The 16896-nt window shown below is 40.2% G+C and overlaps 1 protein-coding gene across 1 annotated transcript in view; it reads left to right on the top strand.

Moving 5' to 3' along the window:
• The window catches only part of LOC117551235 (cytidine monophosphate-N-acetylneuraminic acid hydroxylase-like), a 23072-nt gene extending 7428 nt beyond the window's left edge, over nucleotides 1–15644 (top strand). Inside the window, exons 3-14 of the mRNA XM_034224012.1 lie at nucleotides 983–1092; nucleotides 4111–4301; nucleotides 7121–7201; nucleotides 7603–7669; nucleotides 7780–7861; nucleotides 8119–8256; nucleotides 9961–10096; nucleotides 10977–11120; nucleotides 11968–12142; nucleotides 12534–12650; nucleotides 13858–13973; nucleotides 14864–15644. Coding sequence (XP_034079903.1) covers nucleotides 983–1092; nucleotides 4111–4301; nucleotides 7121–7201; nucleotides 7603–7669; nucleotides 7780–7861; nucleotides 8119–8256; nucleotides 9961–10096; nucleotides 10977–11120; nucleotides 11968–12142; nucleotides 12534–12650; nucleotides 13858–13973; nucleotides 14864–14963 — 1457 coding nt within the window. The 3' untranslated portion in view covers nucleotides 14964–15644. The remainder of the gene's footprint in view (nucleotides 1–982; nucleotides 1093–4110; nucleotides 4302–7120; nucleotides 7202–7602; nucleotides 7670–7779; nucleotides 7862–8118; nucleotides 8257–9960; nucleotides 10097–10976; nucleotides 11121–11967; nucleotides 12143–12533; nucleotides 12651–13857; nucleotides 13974–14863) is intronic.
• Nucleotides 15645–16896: the final 1252 nt, after the last annotated feature.

Here is a 16896-nt window from a genome sequence, read left to right as displayed (position 1 = left end):
CATAACCAGTAAGTTTAGTTTGAATTACTAACTTTGAACACATGTTTATTGTGACTCCTGGAGCTTAGTTCAACATGTAGGGCTACCCAGTGTTAGACAGAGGTGGAAGAAGTACTCAGATCTTGTACTTAAGTAAAAATAGAAGTTCTCGGATCTTGTACTTGAGTAAAAGTAGAAGTACTCAGGTCTTGTACTTTAGTAAAAGTAGAAGTACTCAGGTCTTGTACTTGAGTAAAAGTAGAAGTATGCAGATATGTACTTGAGTAAAAGTAGAAGTACTCAGATCTTCTACTTGAGTAAAAGTAGAAGTACTCAGATCGTGTACTTGAGTAAAAGTAGAAGTACTCAGGTCTTGTACTTGAGTAAAAGTAGAAGTACTCAGATCTTGTACTTGAGTAAAAGTAGAAGTACTCAGATCTTGTACTTGAGTAAAAGTAGAAGTACCAGAGTGTAGGAATACTCTGTTACAGTAAAAGTCCTGCATTCAAAATGTTCCTCAAGTAAAAGTAGAAAGTATTCTCATCAAAATATAGTGAAAGTAGCGACAGTAAAAGTAGTCGTTGTGCAGATTGGTCCATTTCAGAATAATATATATGATATGTTTTATAATGATTGATCATGAAAGTGTTCTCAAAGCTGGTGAAGGTGCAGCTAGTTTGAATGACTTTGTATACTGCAGGGTAGCTGGTGGATTTACTCCAGGTGGAACTAAAGTCTGATTTAACACTTGGTTATATTTCACATCATTCATCCACATCTGTGAAGTAACTAAAAGTATTAAATACATGAAGTGGAGTCGAAGTACACAATTTACCTCTGAACTGTAGTGGAGTAGAATATACTTTGACTGAAAATGTACTATGTGAACTTAAGTGCAGTACTTGAGTAAATCTACTTACTAGTTACTTCACTGCTCCCCTGTGTGTTAGACAGTGATTCTGACCCTCACCAGCTGAGCATGTGTGTATTACCTCATTTACAGAAGTAGAGATTTTGGATGATGGGGGGCTTCAGTTGGTTGAGTTGAGCCCCGACGACCCCTGGCTGGCGGACCCTCGAGAGCCCGAGGAGCTCCAGGAAGGAGAAGTGAAGGTTTGTTCCCAAGGCAATTCAAAGTGCTTTACAAAAATGAATAACCCAGGTACATGAATAAAAGTTACAGTCTTCCCGTGAAATTATAGTTCTTTTGACAGTTTTCTAACCTTTTATATTCCTTTCATCCTTCTCTTTCATCCATTTTGACTCTATGATTCAGCCATAACAACATATTGACATCAGCTCTGACACCAACCATGTCAAGAACAGCGAATATGAATTGTTTCCATCAAATTGGAGATACAGGGTCTCACGTTTTAATAGGGTTAAACTGAAGACCTCCTTTCTGCACAATCCTTAAATTAAAGTCCTTAAAGGTGGGGTAGGTAAGTTTGAGAAACCGGCTCGAGATACACTTTGTTATATTCCATGGAATGCTCTTAACATCCTGATAGCAATGAATATCTTAAGTGCTTTGACAAAAAATCCATAAAAAAAATGTCATCTGTGGAAGCCGTGGCGCTGTAAAAAGCATGGACCAATCATCTGAGCCGGCCCGGCTAAAGTAACTGGATGGCCTACCTGCCTGTCAGCCCTCCATCTGTGCACAGTGGCGGAGCCAGGACATTTTCAGTGGGGTGGCCAGGATGGAACCAGTGATCATTTTGGGGTGGCATTGAAATCAATATTATATGAACATAATAATACATCTGACTAGAAAATAAGGGGTTATTTAAGGCACCTACAACACACCTCTACATTATTTGGGATTAAGTGGTGGAATAGATCAAATAATATTCAGTATATCTAACAATTGTTTTTGTATTCCCGCAGGCCAAGTAACAACGAAGCTTACATTATACAAATGTAATGCAATATACAGACTGTTTAGCTTATGGTGATCAGCAGCCCTATGAGCTCATTCTCTCAGTGTATCATCAGGAATACAGAGACACACACACACATCATTTAAATAAGAGTTTTTAAATTAAATGATAGGTTAAGAATAAACATCTTAAAGTAAATTATTGGTTAATAATAAACATCTTAAAGTAAATAACAATAAACAATATCCCTTAACCCTGTAAGGCCCCCGGTTGTAATTTTACAACATTACTTTAAGCTATCCTAAAAAAGTCAGTAATGTTTTGTTTTTTTAAAAGACAACATTTACATAGTCAAAAGGTCCTTTTGTTCAGCCTCACAATGCTATTAGGTAGTAATGTGTTATAGGTCCTGCCCTCTGGCCATACACGCCAGGGATTTTGGGCCCCATGGAAATATATCACATTGAGCCCCACCACCAGGCCCAGGCCACGCCAACCAAGCACAATTGCTGTAACCACACCTCCAGAACCCAACCGACTCATTTATGCTTTAAATTACTCTACCTGTACAGGCTTGCATCTATCTTGTAGTCCAATACTAACTGCACAGTATTTACTGACAGTGAGCTGTGAAAATATAACACTGTGCAGACGTACAACATTCTGCTGCAGTAGAATTCACTATTTGATATAAGACTAACATTCCTGACAATAGTAGTATAGTAGTATTCGTTTATAGTCCCCGAGGGGAAAATGGGTTGCAGCACATCATAGAGGCATTTAAAAAGTTAAGACAATACATCACTAACAACAACATAGACACAGATAAAAACAAACAGACATAAGAAAACCAGATATCGGTAGACATGACAAGGGGCCTATAGGCCCTCATTTATGAAATAGGGGGGACCGGGCCAGACCAGCTGGGTAAACAGTGCGTCCTAGCCATTAGATCTCACTAGTCATCTTTTATGGTTTAAATGCATTTTAAATAACATTTTTGAATGGAACATTCTCAACATGAATGCATAAATTCAAATAAATATAACTTAAATATGTGGGAAAATGTTGTTTGAAATGTGTAATTGAAACTAGATGTTAGCTTTTTGTTTTGATATATGTATATATTTTGTATTCCAGTCTCCCTTCAGATAAGTTAAGTGGCATTCAACACAATGCTGCTCACCTCCTTCAGTTGGGAGAAAAGCTGGTTCAGGTTCAGCCTTATGGGGGGACAGGGCTGCTGAGCCTAGAGATGGATCCGTTGGTCCTGGCACCAGGGGGAGGGACAACTGATTTAGTATGGATAGCTGCTAAACATGTACCTGCATTTATTAAATGTCAGCTAAAAGAGCAGTGCAATTAAAAACCTGTATAGATATTAACAGTACTTAATATCAGCTTAGTAAAATAAAAACATAATTATTATTTACAATGGACTACGCTTAGCACATTTCCACCACTCATGGACCACACCTACCTTTTCTTTGAAAAACTGGGTGACATACTGTCGCCCTCTATTGTCTTTCTCTCCTTTCTTTTCTCTTTGGAAAGCCTGACTTTGTTAGTCGTTGAGACATGGTATACAACTACACACGTAAGTACTAGCATCCCTGCTCCTCACATGCTCTCACTCTCTGCTAGAAAGTGCCGGCGATGCTGCACCGCGTTTGGAGGCAGGATCAAACCATTACATGTAAATAGAAGGGGGTGTACAAACTAGAGGCTTAGGATAATTAACTTTTGGAAGAAAATAAGTTAAATTAATTGTAAGTTTAGTGAGTACATTATCAATATAACGTCCTATTAATGTTATTATTAAATTAATTGTTGATGAAAGGTGAAAGGTTACTTAAAATTGTTTTTTCTTTATGTTCTAAAATTGTTTGGGCCCCCGTGGTGAGGGTGACCACGGCCACCCCCCAGCTCCGCCACTGTTTGTGCACAAACTTATCTCGTGCCCTCATTGGTAATGTGCGCGTTCGTGTGTGTTGGAGGAGGGGCTCTGTAAGGAAGTGGCAGATTTTTTCCGGCTGTGTATTTTCAAATTCTAGCGCACTCCAGCTGGTTCTCCAAAAGTACCTACCCCACCTTTAAGTCCTAGATAACATGTACCTTAGAGAGTCTTGAGCATGTTTTTCTCTTCAGTGATGTTTTTGCTAAATCTCTGTTCCCTTCTATCTTGTCTTAAAAACCCTTACCCTACCATATAAATTACCCTATAAAGCATGTTTTAAACACCCCACAGGTGACGTACATCACCCACGCCTGCATGGAGCTGCAGTTTGGGGAGACTCGCTTCATGTTCGATCCGTGGTTAAAGGGTCCTGCTTTTGCCCGAGGATGGTGGCTCCTCCACGAGCCTCCAGCAGACGCCATGGACAGACTGTGCTCTGCAGATCTCATCTACATCAGCCACATGCACTCCGACCACCTCAGGTAAACTCTTCCACTGTCGTCACCTTTTATAATAACTCCTTAAAAAGGAGTTAAAGGTCCCCTATTGTACTATTATACTATTATACTCTTTTTCATCAATATATTACAGGTCTCAGATATATACAGAACATGTCTCTGATTGGCTGAAACACCAAACAGATCATTGCAGCATTACCCATAATCCCCTCTGTTTCAGCCCTGTTTCCAAAGTGCTGATTCTCTGTCTGTTACTTTAGATGAAAATAAGGAGCCCCTCCCCACGCCCCTCTGAGAGACATTTGGTTACAAATAACTCAATGGTGCTCTAGGAGGAGATTCAGGTGATAAGGGGGGGGGGGGGTTACCTTGGTTGCTGATTGGCTAATGGTTACACAAGACAAAACATCGTTATGACATCATCAAGTGTCCAAAATCTGATCAGCTCATTTTCAGACAGGTTTTTATAGAACTGGATCAAAAAGAGAGAGAATCTTTGTTCCTGAAACTTTCAGAGTCTCTTTCCACAGAGGGGACACATGTTGATGTAGAAGAGACATGAAGAAGAGGGGACACATGTTGATGTAGAAGAGACATGAAGAAGAGGGGACACATGTTGATGTAGAAGAGACATGAAGAAGAGGGGACACATGTTGATGTAGAAGAGACATGAAGAAGTGGGGACACATGTTGATGTAGAAGAGACATGAAGAAGAGGGGACACATGTTGATGTAAAAGAGACATGAAGAAGAGGGGACACATGTTGATGTAGTAGAGACATGAAGAAGAGGGGACACATGTTGATGTAGAAGAGACATGAAGAAGAGGGGACACATGTTGATGTAGAAGAAACATGAAGAAGAGGGGACACATGCTGATGTAGAAGAGACATGAAGAAGAGGGGACACATGTTGATGTAGAAGAGACATGAAGAAGAGGGGACACATGTTGATGTAGAAGAAACATGAAGAAGAGGGGACACATGCTGATGTAGAAGAGACATGAAGAAGAGGGGACACATGTTGATGTAGAAGAGACATGAAGAAGAGGGGACACATGTTGATGTAGAAGAGACATGAAGAAGAGGGGACACATGTTGATGTAGAAGAGACATGGAGAAGAGGGGACACATGTTGATGTAGAAGAGACATGAAGAAGAGGGGACACATGTTGATGTAGAAGAGACATGAAGAAGAGGGGACACATGTTGATGTAGAAGAAACATGAAGAAGAGGGGACACATGCTGATGTAAAAGAGACATGAAGAAGAGGGGACACATGCTGATGTAGAAGAGACATGAAGAAGTGGGGACACATGTTGATGTAGAAGAGACATGAAGAAGAGGGGACAAATGTTGATGTAGAGAGACATGAAGAAGAGGGGACACATGTTGATGTAGAAGAGACATGAAGAAGAGGGGACACATGTTGATGTAGAAGAGACATGAAGAAGAGGGGACACATGTTGATGTAGAAGAGACATGAAGAAGAGGGGACACATGTTGATGTAGAAGAGACATGAAGAAGAGGGGACACATGTTGATGTAGAAGAGACATGAAGAAGAGGGGACACATGTTGATGTAAAAGAGACATGAAGAAGAGGGGACACATGTTGATGTAGAAGAGACATGAAGAAGAGGGGACACATGTTGATGTAGAAGAGACATGAAGAAGAGGGGGACACATGTTGATGTAGAAGAGACATGAAGAAGAGGGGACACATGTTGATGTAGAAGAGACATGAAGAAGAGGGGACACATGTTGATGTAGAAGAGACATGAAGAAGTGGATTTTGCATAATAGGCAACCTTTAAATTGAACTTATACCGTATATCAGCGGTTCCCAACCTTTTTCAACTCAGGGCCCACTTAAGAATCTATTCTTTTTTCGCGGCCCACATTCAACCATAAACAATACGGAGGCTAAATAAAGTTCTGATTGGTCAACTCAGAACATGTGACACGTTGTTAATCCAGTAGAACAGACCGCCGTCAAGGACTGTAATGACCGTTGGTAAGGAGGATCAAGAAAGAGAAAGGAAAAGAGGTTCAAATTAAAAAAAAATCTTAATAATGAAATGTTTCCACACAAATCATAATGTTCGCAGGCCCACTATGGGGGGGGACATATAAGCATAGTTTACTATATAAATGCCCCCAGGACCTAAAGGGGGCTGAATATTATCCTGTTCTTATCACTTGTAAAAACATTTTAGTTTAGTTTCTCAATGTGCAGCCAATTATAGAGACTTAGTAAATAAATGATTGATAAGTAGTGAAATGTTGAAGTATAGATATATATAGAGCACCGGGTAAGGGTACCTGCACTGAAAAAACTGAACCGTCGTCTTTAATTAAATGTATTACGTCAACAGATTTCACATAACTGTATTAGGTTAGTTGAAAGCAATAATATTACGTTTAAATAAAAACATATTTGTTTCATCTTAATATTATTGCTTTCAACTAACCTAATACAGTTATGTGAAATGTGTTGATATGATACATTTCATTAATTTTCAGTTTTATAACCCGCAAAAGGGGTTTAGATAAATAGATAAAAATAAGCATTAATAGCTGGTTATCATAACGTCATTCAATTATTATTGTTTTTTACTAACAGAAACATGGTGCGAAATAGTCTTCTTTTTCTGTCACTGACCTGTCCTGTCTTTTCTAGTTACCAAAAGACTATTCAGAGAGGAGGTTTTACTAGCAATTTTGTATAAATTGTGATTAGGACTTTGCCAATAACTCTGTATTCTTTCAATAGATTTTGCAGTGGTCATTTCTCCCGAGCTTTATGTATATCTGTGATTTGAACTGTCCTTTCTTTTGTAGTTACCCAACATTGAAAGACTTGGCAAAGAGGAGGCCAGATGTACCCATTTATGTTGGGGACACGTCGAGACCTGTCTTCTGGTTAGTACAGTCTTTGAGCTCGCTTTAAAGGTGGGGTAGGTATGTTTGAGAAACCGGCTCGAGATACACTTTTTGATATATTCCATGGCATGCTCTTAACGTCCCGATAGCAATGAATATCTTAAGTAGCTAAATTAACTGGATGGCCTACCTGCCTGTCAGCCTTCCATCTGTGCACAAACTTATCTCGTGCCCTCATTGGTCATGTGCGCGTTCGTGTGTGTTGGAGGAGGAAGTGGAAATGGCAGATTTTTTCCGGCTGTGTATTTTCAAATTATAGCGCACTCGAGCTGGTTTCTCCAAAATTACCTACCCCACCTTTAATTCATTACATCTGTTACTTAAAATAATACTTTTCTTTAAATGTGTTTTAATGCCCCTTTTGTTCTTTGATACAACAGGTATTTGGAGCAAAGCCAAGTCCCACTGACCAACATCAATGTTGTTCCTTTTGGAGTCTGGCAAAATGTAATGACAAATACTTTTATAAAATATGTGTGAATATAGGCTGTTATAATGGAATAATAATGAATAGACTCCGCTAATTGTTCACTACACTGTCCCTTGGTCTGCTTCAGGTGAACGAACACCTAAGATTCATGATCCTGATGGACGGTGTGCACCCCGAACTTGACACCTGCCTCATTGTTGAATATAAAGGTGCATTTTTGTTTTCAATTTGTAATGTTTTTACAAGAGATGCATGACTTCCATAAGATAACCCTTAAATGGTGTCTGTATCCACTATCCTGTGACATTTGACAGGCTGTGTCCATGTGTAAAGTGGGTGTTATACCAGTGTAAGAACGGTGTTACATGGGTGTAATATAGGTCTAACAGTGTAACATGGATATACTATGGGTGTAATAACAGTGTTATGAATCAAAAGCAATCAAATAATTGTGTTTCTGTTTTAGGTCACATGATCCTGAACACTGTGGACTGCACCAGGCCAAATGGAGGCAAGTTACCCAACAATGTGGACTTAATGATGAGTGACTTTGCTGGAGGAGCATCTGGATTCCCCATGACCTTCTTTGGGGGGAAATACACAGGTGAGACTCATTACATGTTACATTTCTATAACTACTTGAATCTTCAATAGGCAACTATTATGCTCCGAATAAGTAGAGAAACATGATAAGGTAGATCTCCAACAAAGACACAAGACAGGGGGATGCCCTGTTATTAAAACCTAAAGCCCCGTAGGATCTGTCTGTTTCTTTCTTTGTCTGTCTCCGTGCGATATTTTCAGGTTTGGGTAAAATAACACAGACAGGGGTCCAGGTTGTAACAATAAGCAAGCTTTATTCAAAAACTGAAAACAAAACAAAGAAAAACTAACCGAGTGAAACAAGGTCAAGGCACAAGGAACAAGAACAAACTCACGGTCAGGAACATGCAGATTACATTGACGACGATCGGACAAGGAACACAAGGGAAAGCAAGACTAAATACATAGAAGGGTAATCTCAAGACAAGACACAACTGGAGAGGGGAGGTGAAACACAGGGGGGGGGGGCAGGTGAACACAATCACACAGGAGGGAAACTAAAGTCAGGAAGGCAAACACAGGAAGTAGGACCAGACAAGACACACGGAGCAAAAACCTTTCAAAATAAAAAGGTGGACAATGGCAACACAAATCTAAAACCATGACAGAAATATGATATAGGTATCCTGTCCTTAGTCGCTTTCACACCAAGTACTTTGCCGTACTTAGTTCCCGGCACTTAGTACCCCCATGGAACTAAATACAGATCGCGTTCACACCGGAATAAGTTCCCTGAGGGAAGATTACGCAAATGAAGCCGCTGACGTCACTTCTTCTGCTTTGGGTTTACTGGCAGGCCGCAAACCACTTCACGGCGTATACTGCCACCCGAAGTCCCCGGCCGGAAGTCCCCGGAGTTGGGGACTGGCTTCAGTAGAAGCTGCTGGGACTCCCAGCAGCTTCTACTGAAGCCTTCAGAGTAAATCGCCAGAACGCCGACACCTCCTCATCTCCACCGCTCCCATGTTTTTTTTCGTGTTGCCATAAGTTAGTCTCTCTGCGTTGGTGCACGGGGCTAATGCTAATGCTAATAATGATAATGCCAGCAAATACAATGGCGGCTTCACAAACCTTTTCAGAGTTTTACGGGGCGTGGTTTGTAATCCGCCCAGCCAATCAAAATTGGTTCTTTTTTCTCCCATAAAAGTCCCACCTCTCTAGCAGGCACTAAAAATGGGGGTAAAAGTTCTCGGAACTAAGTTCTCTTTTTGGTGTGAACGCAAAATTCCGGGCACTAACGGAACTAAACGGGAAAAGCACGGGGAAAAGAGAGCCTTTTGTCTTTCAACCACTTATCAACTACGGCCCAAACATTTCCATGAGCAGAAACACGCTTCAGTTTCAAAAACGCTACAAATTTAAAAACACAAATGTGGCAAAACACAAGAAATATATTCACTAACTGGACAACACATGCACAGCAGCATTCAGAAAGCGCATGTGTTGTCAAGTTGGTGGTTATGTTTTTTCATTTGCTTGTGTTTTTTGTGCATTTGTGTGTTTATATTTGCATCGTATTTGAAGCTGCAGCGTAGTTTACAAGAAGGCAGGCAGCCTCCCATAAGTTGGGAACAGGGGTAAGAAAAATGTGTTCAAATCCTCCCCAAAATGAGTGCTGTTAGTGTTCGTTCACCCATGGCCACATTATGTTTAGTTAGCCCCGCAATGCAGAAAATAACCGTGATGCCCTCATGTTTGTCACCAGATTCCTGGAAGGAAACTTTTATCAAAAACGAAAGGGTGAAGCTGCTGAATTACAAATCTGCGCTGGTGAAGTCCCTGGAGCCCAAGATCTACTGCCCGTTCGCTGGCTATTTCGTGGAAGCTCATCCATCAGACAGGTAGAACTTGCTCAGATTTCTTAGAGGAATACTAGTGGATGATAAATAAGACATGGGTTTAAAAGCTCATTATTTTTCATTGGTTGAAAAATGAAGATGATATGTTTAGCTCTAAATCAGACTTAGTTAATGTGGAGTTTAGCTTGGAGAGATCTATGTGAATCAAAAGTAGGAGAGACGATGATAAGTTGACCCAGACCCTGTTTCCAGAAAACGTTGGCCATCATGTGATTACAAATTCAGGAAGTTAATCATTTATATCTGGATAAGATGGAAAGAAGCAAATGAAATAAACGTGAATGATAATTTTCTCTCCAAGTAACAGCCCACACTTTGGTCTGTCCGGAGAATTAAACAGGCGACCCTTTGGTTCCCAAGCCAAGTCCCAATAAGAATGATTTGCGAGTATATCATATGTAGTATACCAATCATATCTGTGAATAATTTACCTAAAGAAAAGCGGTCCTTTTGACATTGCACCACATGATGTCTGAGGTGGCCTATTTCAGAATAATATATATTTTAAAACTGTATTGTAATTAAATCTGTTTGCAGTTGTAAATGCCTTCTTTCACAACAACAGGAAAGAGAATGGATTAGCTGGTAGGGTGTGCAGGAAATGACATGATCCAGTAGAACGTCAAAGGAAAGTGTGTATTATTAAATAAGTGTTTTTATTTGTTTTATGTGATTTAATCCTAAAAAGTCAGACGATCAATTTACCCAATAATGATTTAATTTAAGTCACAGTCATATTTTAAGGGCGTTTTGCCAAAGGTGCGCTCTTAAATTCAAATGATAGGAGACACTAAGAAATACTTTTAGATATCTCCATTGTTCATCCGTCTTCATAAGTCTCTACTGTGTTCTGTGCATACAGATCCATTAGGGAAACAAACATCAAGAACAGTGCAGAGAACCTCAACGCGCTGATCAATAAAGTTGCACCAGACATCAAAACATGGACGCCCAAACCAGGCAGTGTGCTGGACCTCGGCCTCGCTCTGAGAGACCCCACTAACAGGTTGACAACGCTTTAGTGTGTGTGTGTGTGTGTGTGTGTGTGTGTGTGTGTGTGTGTGTGTGTGTGTGTGTGTGTGTGTGTGTGTGTGTGTGTGTGTGGTCTAGCATTAATATACTTGTGGGGACCTAAATCTGTTTACATAGTCGCGTGTGGGGACTGGCTTCCCTTATGGGGACAAATTGGAGGTCCCCATGAGGGAATCATTAATTTTAGGGTGAAGACTTGGTTAGGTTTAGGATTAGGGTAAGGGTTAGGTTATGGGTGAGGGTTAGGCATGTGTTGGTTATGGTTAAGGTTAGGATAAGTCTCCAGGAAATGCATGTAAGTCAATGTAATGTCCCCTGAAGTGATGTATGTGTGTGTGTGTGTGTGTGTGTGTGTGTGTGTGTGTGTGTGACAACACATTATTCTACAAGCAAATTCCATTAACATGATTCTTGTTTTTAAATGAATGTCTTACAGCACTTTCAAACAATCTTACAGAGTTAGCATTAATAAGCTAGCTAGCTACGGCTGTCCTTTTCTTGGTACATTTTTTAGACTTGATATTAGCAGTTAGCATTAAAAGCTAGCTAACTATGGTTTAGAACATTTGCCAGTCACAGTTGTTTCTTCTAACTCACAAAAACGTACATTTGTCACTGTTAAAAACGCTTTTGTCTACCCCTGTCTGAACTCAAAGCATTATTTAGAAAAAGTACTTTTGAGAAAAGAGAATAGGAATCATGCCCAGATTACAAAATAGGTTTAAGATTAATATGATAATTTAAACTACACACATGGAGACCCATCATAAATTCACCTTCTTTGTATGTGTTTATTTCTTTCATTACACAACCAAACACAGAGCGGCCATCACTGATCCCCCGGCTAATGCACAAATCTACAAGGACAAATGGGATTTCGACTTGTACTTGAATGAACTAAACGGCGCCATCGGCTCTGAGATATTCAAACATAAAAGCTGGATCCAATTCTATTACTCCTGGGCAGGCTTTAAAAACTACAACCTTGTCATGCGGGTAAATATAAACTTGACATAGAAGACCCTCTTTCTGTTCTTTTGTAGAATCGCAAATACTTTTGCAAAACCTTCCTGAGCGTTGTAAAGTAATCATGTTCACCATCTTAGCTTAGCATTTTGAGCATGCTAACATTAGCTTATTACCAATAAACAAAATTACATTTAAATGTGCAGCATATTTGGAAATACGTGTTGAAATGTGGGTTAATGATTTGCTGGCAATCTTAAATAATGCCTGAGATCATTTATTATATTATATTTTATCGAGATGCCGCTAGCATGGCTAATAACCAGATCAACAGAAACTAGCTAGCCCTCTTGTCCTTTCTTGCTGTTGCTTGTTGATGCGTTTTTGATCCGGAGCACATTTTTTCACACAAATATATAAGGTGATCGAGACAAAGGACAACTTTGAACCCCATGCTGGTGGCTACGACTACTTGGTGGACTTTTTGGATCTGTCCTTTCCCACCGCCAGGCCTGGCAGAGAGCACTTCTACATTGAGGTGAGACATTGGCAAGGCAAGTTTATTTATATAGCACCTTTCAACACAAGGCAATTCAAAGTGCTTTACAAAAAACGAAAGAAAATGGCATTTAAAATCAGTTATTAAAAAGAAAAGATAATAAAACATAGACATAGGAAATACTCTAATACACAAAAAATCATCTTAAGTCATTTACAAAGAAATCCAGCTCAATGCTCATCAACCCAGCAGAGGTGGAAGAAGCACTTAGATCCTTTACTTAAGTAAAAGTATAAATACTTTGGTCTGAAAATACTTCATGACAACTGAAAGTCCGATATTCAAAATGCTACTTAAATAGAAATATAGCCAGCTAAATGTACTTAAAGTATCCAAAGTACACATGCACCATGGCCGTTTTGAAAGTATTATATTTGTATGGAATATTAAATGTAGGGTAGGTAAGAATGGAGAAACCAGCTCGAGTGCGCTAGAATTTGAAACTACGCAGCCGGAAACAAATCTTCCCCTTCCTTCAGACTTCCTCACAGAGCCCCTCCTCCAACACACAGGAACGCGCACATGACCAATGAGGGCACGAGATAAGTTTGTGCACAGATGGAAGGCTGACAGGCAGGTAGGCCATCCAGTTACTTTAGCCTGCTCAGATGATTGGTCGTGCTTTTTACAGCGCCACGGCTTCCACAGATGATATGTTTTATGTATTTATTGTCAAATCATTTAAGATATTCATTGCTATCGGGATGTTAAGAGCATTCCATGGAATATAACAAAGTGTTTCTGAAGTGAATTAGCTACCCCACCTTTAAGAGATTCGTTATTTGTATTGCTTACAAATACATGTAGGACATTATTAAGACAGTTTAAGTTTGTTTTGTAATAAATATGTAATAAGGTACTGCAGGATATCATTTAAAAACGTCATGTGTTTTATATGTAAACAGTAGCTGGGAACTTTTGTTGTTAGTAAATGTAGTGGAGTAAAAAGGACACTTGATGTTCCAAAATGTAAGGGGAGTAAAAGTATAAAGTAGCATTAAGTGGAAATACTCAAGTAAAGTACAAGTATGACAAAATAGTACTTGAGTGAATGTACTTCGATACGTCCCACCTCTGCAACCCATGAACGGTCTGTCGTAGACTCTTGTGAGGCGCATTATTTTACTCATCAGAGTTCCTGTTTCGTTCATGCAGCTTCAATGTTTTCTTGGTTTCATCCCTAAAGATCAAAAACCGGATCAGCGTGATGAGATCTGCAGTGCTGCACGGCCGTCTATGGGATGATCTGTACATCGGCTTCCAGAACCACATAAGCCGAGACCCGGATATCTACCATCACAAGTAAACACACTTTGTCTCATTTGAATTGTATTTCAGAAGTAAACAGAAAACACCAGAAAGATCCCAGCAGTCTTTCGATTACTTCTGCACTTCTGAGCACTTCTGTTCTACTTATGACGCAAGTTTTCATAACAAGACACAGGTCTGAGATAGTAAGTTACACATGCCAACTTATAGGTGCAGGAACGAGTCCTAAAACCCGGAAGTGAGTCAGCATTTCACCACTTCCTGTTCCCTCGTCTCAGAGTCAATGGGTTTTTAAGCTCTGTGGTTGACACAGATGTAAGAGACAGATCACGTTTGGTTCTACGACATTAAACACATCAGCAGTGACCCCACTGGTGAGTCTTGAAGAGTTTACGTGTCTGAAAAATGAAGGTTGTTAACGAGTGGCTGAATAGGACTACAGAAGTTGTCGAGGCCGTTGTACGTCATTACGCCGAACACGTAAACACTCCTCTAAGTTAGTTTGCCCTGTTCTGCTTTAAAGCAAGTCCCTGCCTGCTGCAAGCTGTTCAAACAACACTTCAACTTGTACAATTTAGAATCTGTATTTTTGAATATGGATCTTAAGTTGGCGTGACGTTGAAGTCGTGCGACCCAGCTGTACTCGGCTGTAGTTCCTTTAGCATAACGTTAGCATTTTGCTTTTAAAATGATAAAAGTAGGGTCAACATGTGGAGATTATCCAGCTGAACAAAACGTGCATTTATCAAACAGGTTCGTTTTCCACAGATCTTATTTTTTACAATATTCCAAAATCCTATGGAGAAATTGCTTTTTTGTCGAGGGAACCCATGCGCAGCTTACTTCCGGGTCGGCCTCCAAAAATACGTCATCGCTGCAGCACTCTATTGTAAATGTTTTTAATGTGTCCTGTCGGTCTCTAGGTTCTGGAACCACTTCCAGACAGAGCTACCAGTTTCCGCGCCAGACTGGGACGGGTTCCTGCAGCAGGCAGAGATGGGTTCGTCCTGTGAATTGATGTGAATATGACTTATTGTTGTGGTCTGGTATGACCAGTTGCTTATGGTAACTAATGATCGAAAGCTTTAGCAGGGCTTGCATCCGAGATAGTCAATTTGCCTTACTGAACGACATTTCTTTATTGGCGTTTTTGCATACTTAATTTTAGCAGGTGATAGATAAACATTTAACTTAAATAAAAGTTGATTAGTGACGTAAACTTAGTGTACTTCGTCTGGAGACACTTTTACTTCTCCCCAAAATGATGTTTCTCTCACTGTAGCTTCAAAGCATGAAGAGAATACTGGGAAATGGAGTACATTCATTATGTGGTGACACTGGAACATAGAAGGTCTGGATTACAATAATGCAATAATAATTCATAATTATTATTATTTCAGACCCTGTTCCTCTTGTGTGTGTTTCCCTTTCTACTGCCTTTCAAATACAACACACTCTTTTCCAGGAGAGTTTTATTAATGTAATCATAGGGAGTGTTGCTCACTTACACAAACACTACAGAGGTCAACAAATGTGTGAAGGAACCACCTGCAAGTGACATGCTGACAAAGGGTAGAAAATTAAGCTCTAAAGTAACATACATGTAATACCTTAAAGGTCACCTGTTATGCAAAATCCTCTTCTTCATGTCTCTTCTACATCAACATGTGTCCCCTCTTCTTCATGTCTCTTCTACATCAACATGTGTCCCCTCTTCTTCATGTCTCTTCTACATCAACATGTGTCCCCTCTTCTTCATGTCTCTTCTACATCAACATGTGTCCCCTCTTCTCATGTCTCTTCTACATCAACATGTGTCCCCTCTTCTTCATGTCTCTTCTACATCAACATGTGTCCCCTCTTCTTCATGTCTCTTCTACATCAACATGTGTCCCCTCTTCTTCATGTCTCTTCTACATCAACATGTGTCCCCTCTTCTTCATGTCTCTTCTACATCAACATGTGTCCCCTCTTCTTCATGTCTCTTCTACATCAACATGTGTCCCCTCTTCTCCATGTCTCTTCTACATCAACATGTGTCCCCTCTTCTTCATGTCTCTTCTACATTAACATGTGTCCCCTCTTCTTCACGTCTCTTCTACATCAACATGTGTCCCCCTCTTCTTCATGTCTCTTCTACATCAACATGTGTCCCCTCTTCTTCATGTCTCTTCTACATCAACATGTGTCCCCTCTTCTTCATGTCTCTTCTACATCAACATGTGTCCCCTCTTCTTCACGTCTCTTCTACATCACCATGTGTCCCCTCTTCTTCACGTCTCTTCTACATCAACATGTGTCCCCTCTTCTTCATGTCTCTTCTACATCAACATGTGTCCCCTCTTCTTCACGTCTCTTCTACATCAACATGTGTCCCCTCTTCTTCATGTCTCTTCTACATCAACATGTGTCCCCTCTTCTTCATGTCTCTTCTACATCAACATGTGTCCCCTCTTCTTCATGTCTCTTCTACATCAACATGTGTCCCCTCTTCTTCATGTCTCTTCTACATCAACATGTGTCCCCTCTTCTTCATGTCTCTTCTACATCAACATGTGTCCCCTCTTCTTCATGTCTCTTCTACATCAACATGTGTCCCCTCTTCTTCATGTCTCTTCTACATCAACATGTGTCCCCTCTTCTTCATGTCTCTTCTCCATCAACATGTGTCCCCTCTTCTTCATGTCTCTTCTACATCAACATGTGTCCCCTCTCTTCTTCATGTCTCTTCTACATCAACATGTGTCCCCTCTTCTTCATGTCTCTTCTACATCAACATGTGTCCCCTCTTCTTCATGTCTCTTCTACATCAACATGTGTCCCCTCTTCTTCATGTCTCTTCTACATCAACATGTGTCCCCTCTTCTTCATGTCTCTTCTACATCAACATGTGTCCCCTCTTCTTCACGTCTCTTCTACATCAACATGTGTCCCCTCTTCTTCATGTCTCTTCTAC

The sequence above is a fragment of the Gymnodraco acuticeps genome, unplaced genomic scaffold (genome assembly GCF_902827175.1).
Source record: "Gymnodraco acuticeps unplaced genomic scaffold, fGymAcu1.1, whole genome shotgun sequence".
NCBI classification, from domain to species: Eukaryota; Metazoa; Chordata; class Actinopteri; order Perciformes; family Bathydraconidae; genus Gymnodraco; species Gymnodraco acuticeps.
This window is presented reverse-complemented; position numbering and strand designations above follow the sequence as displayed.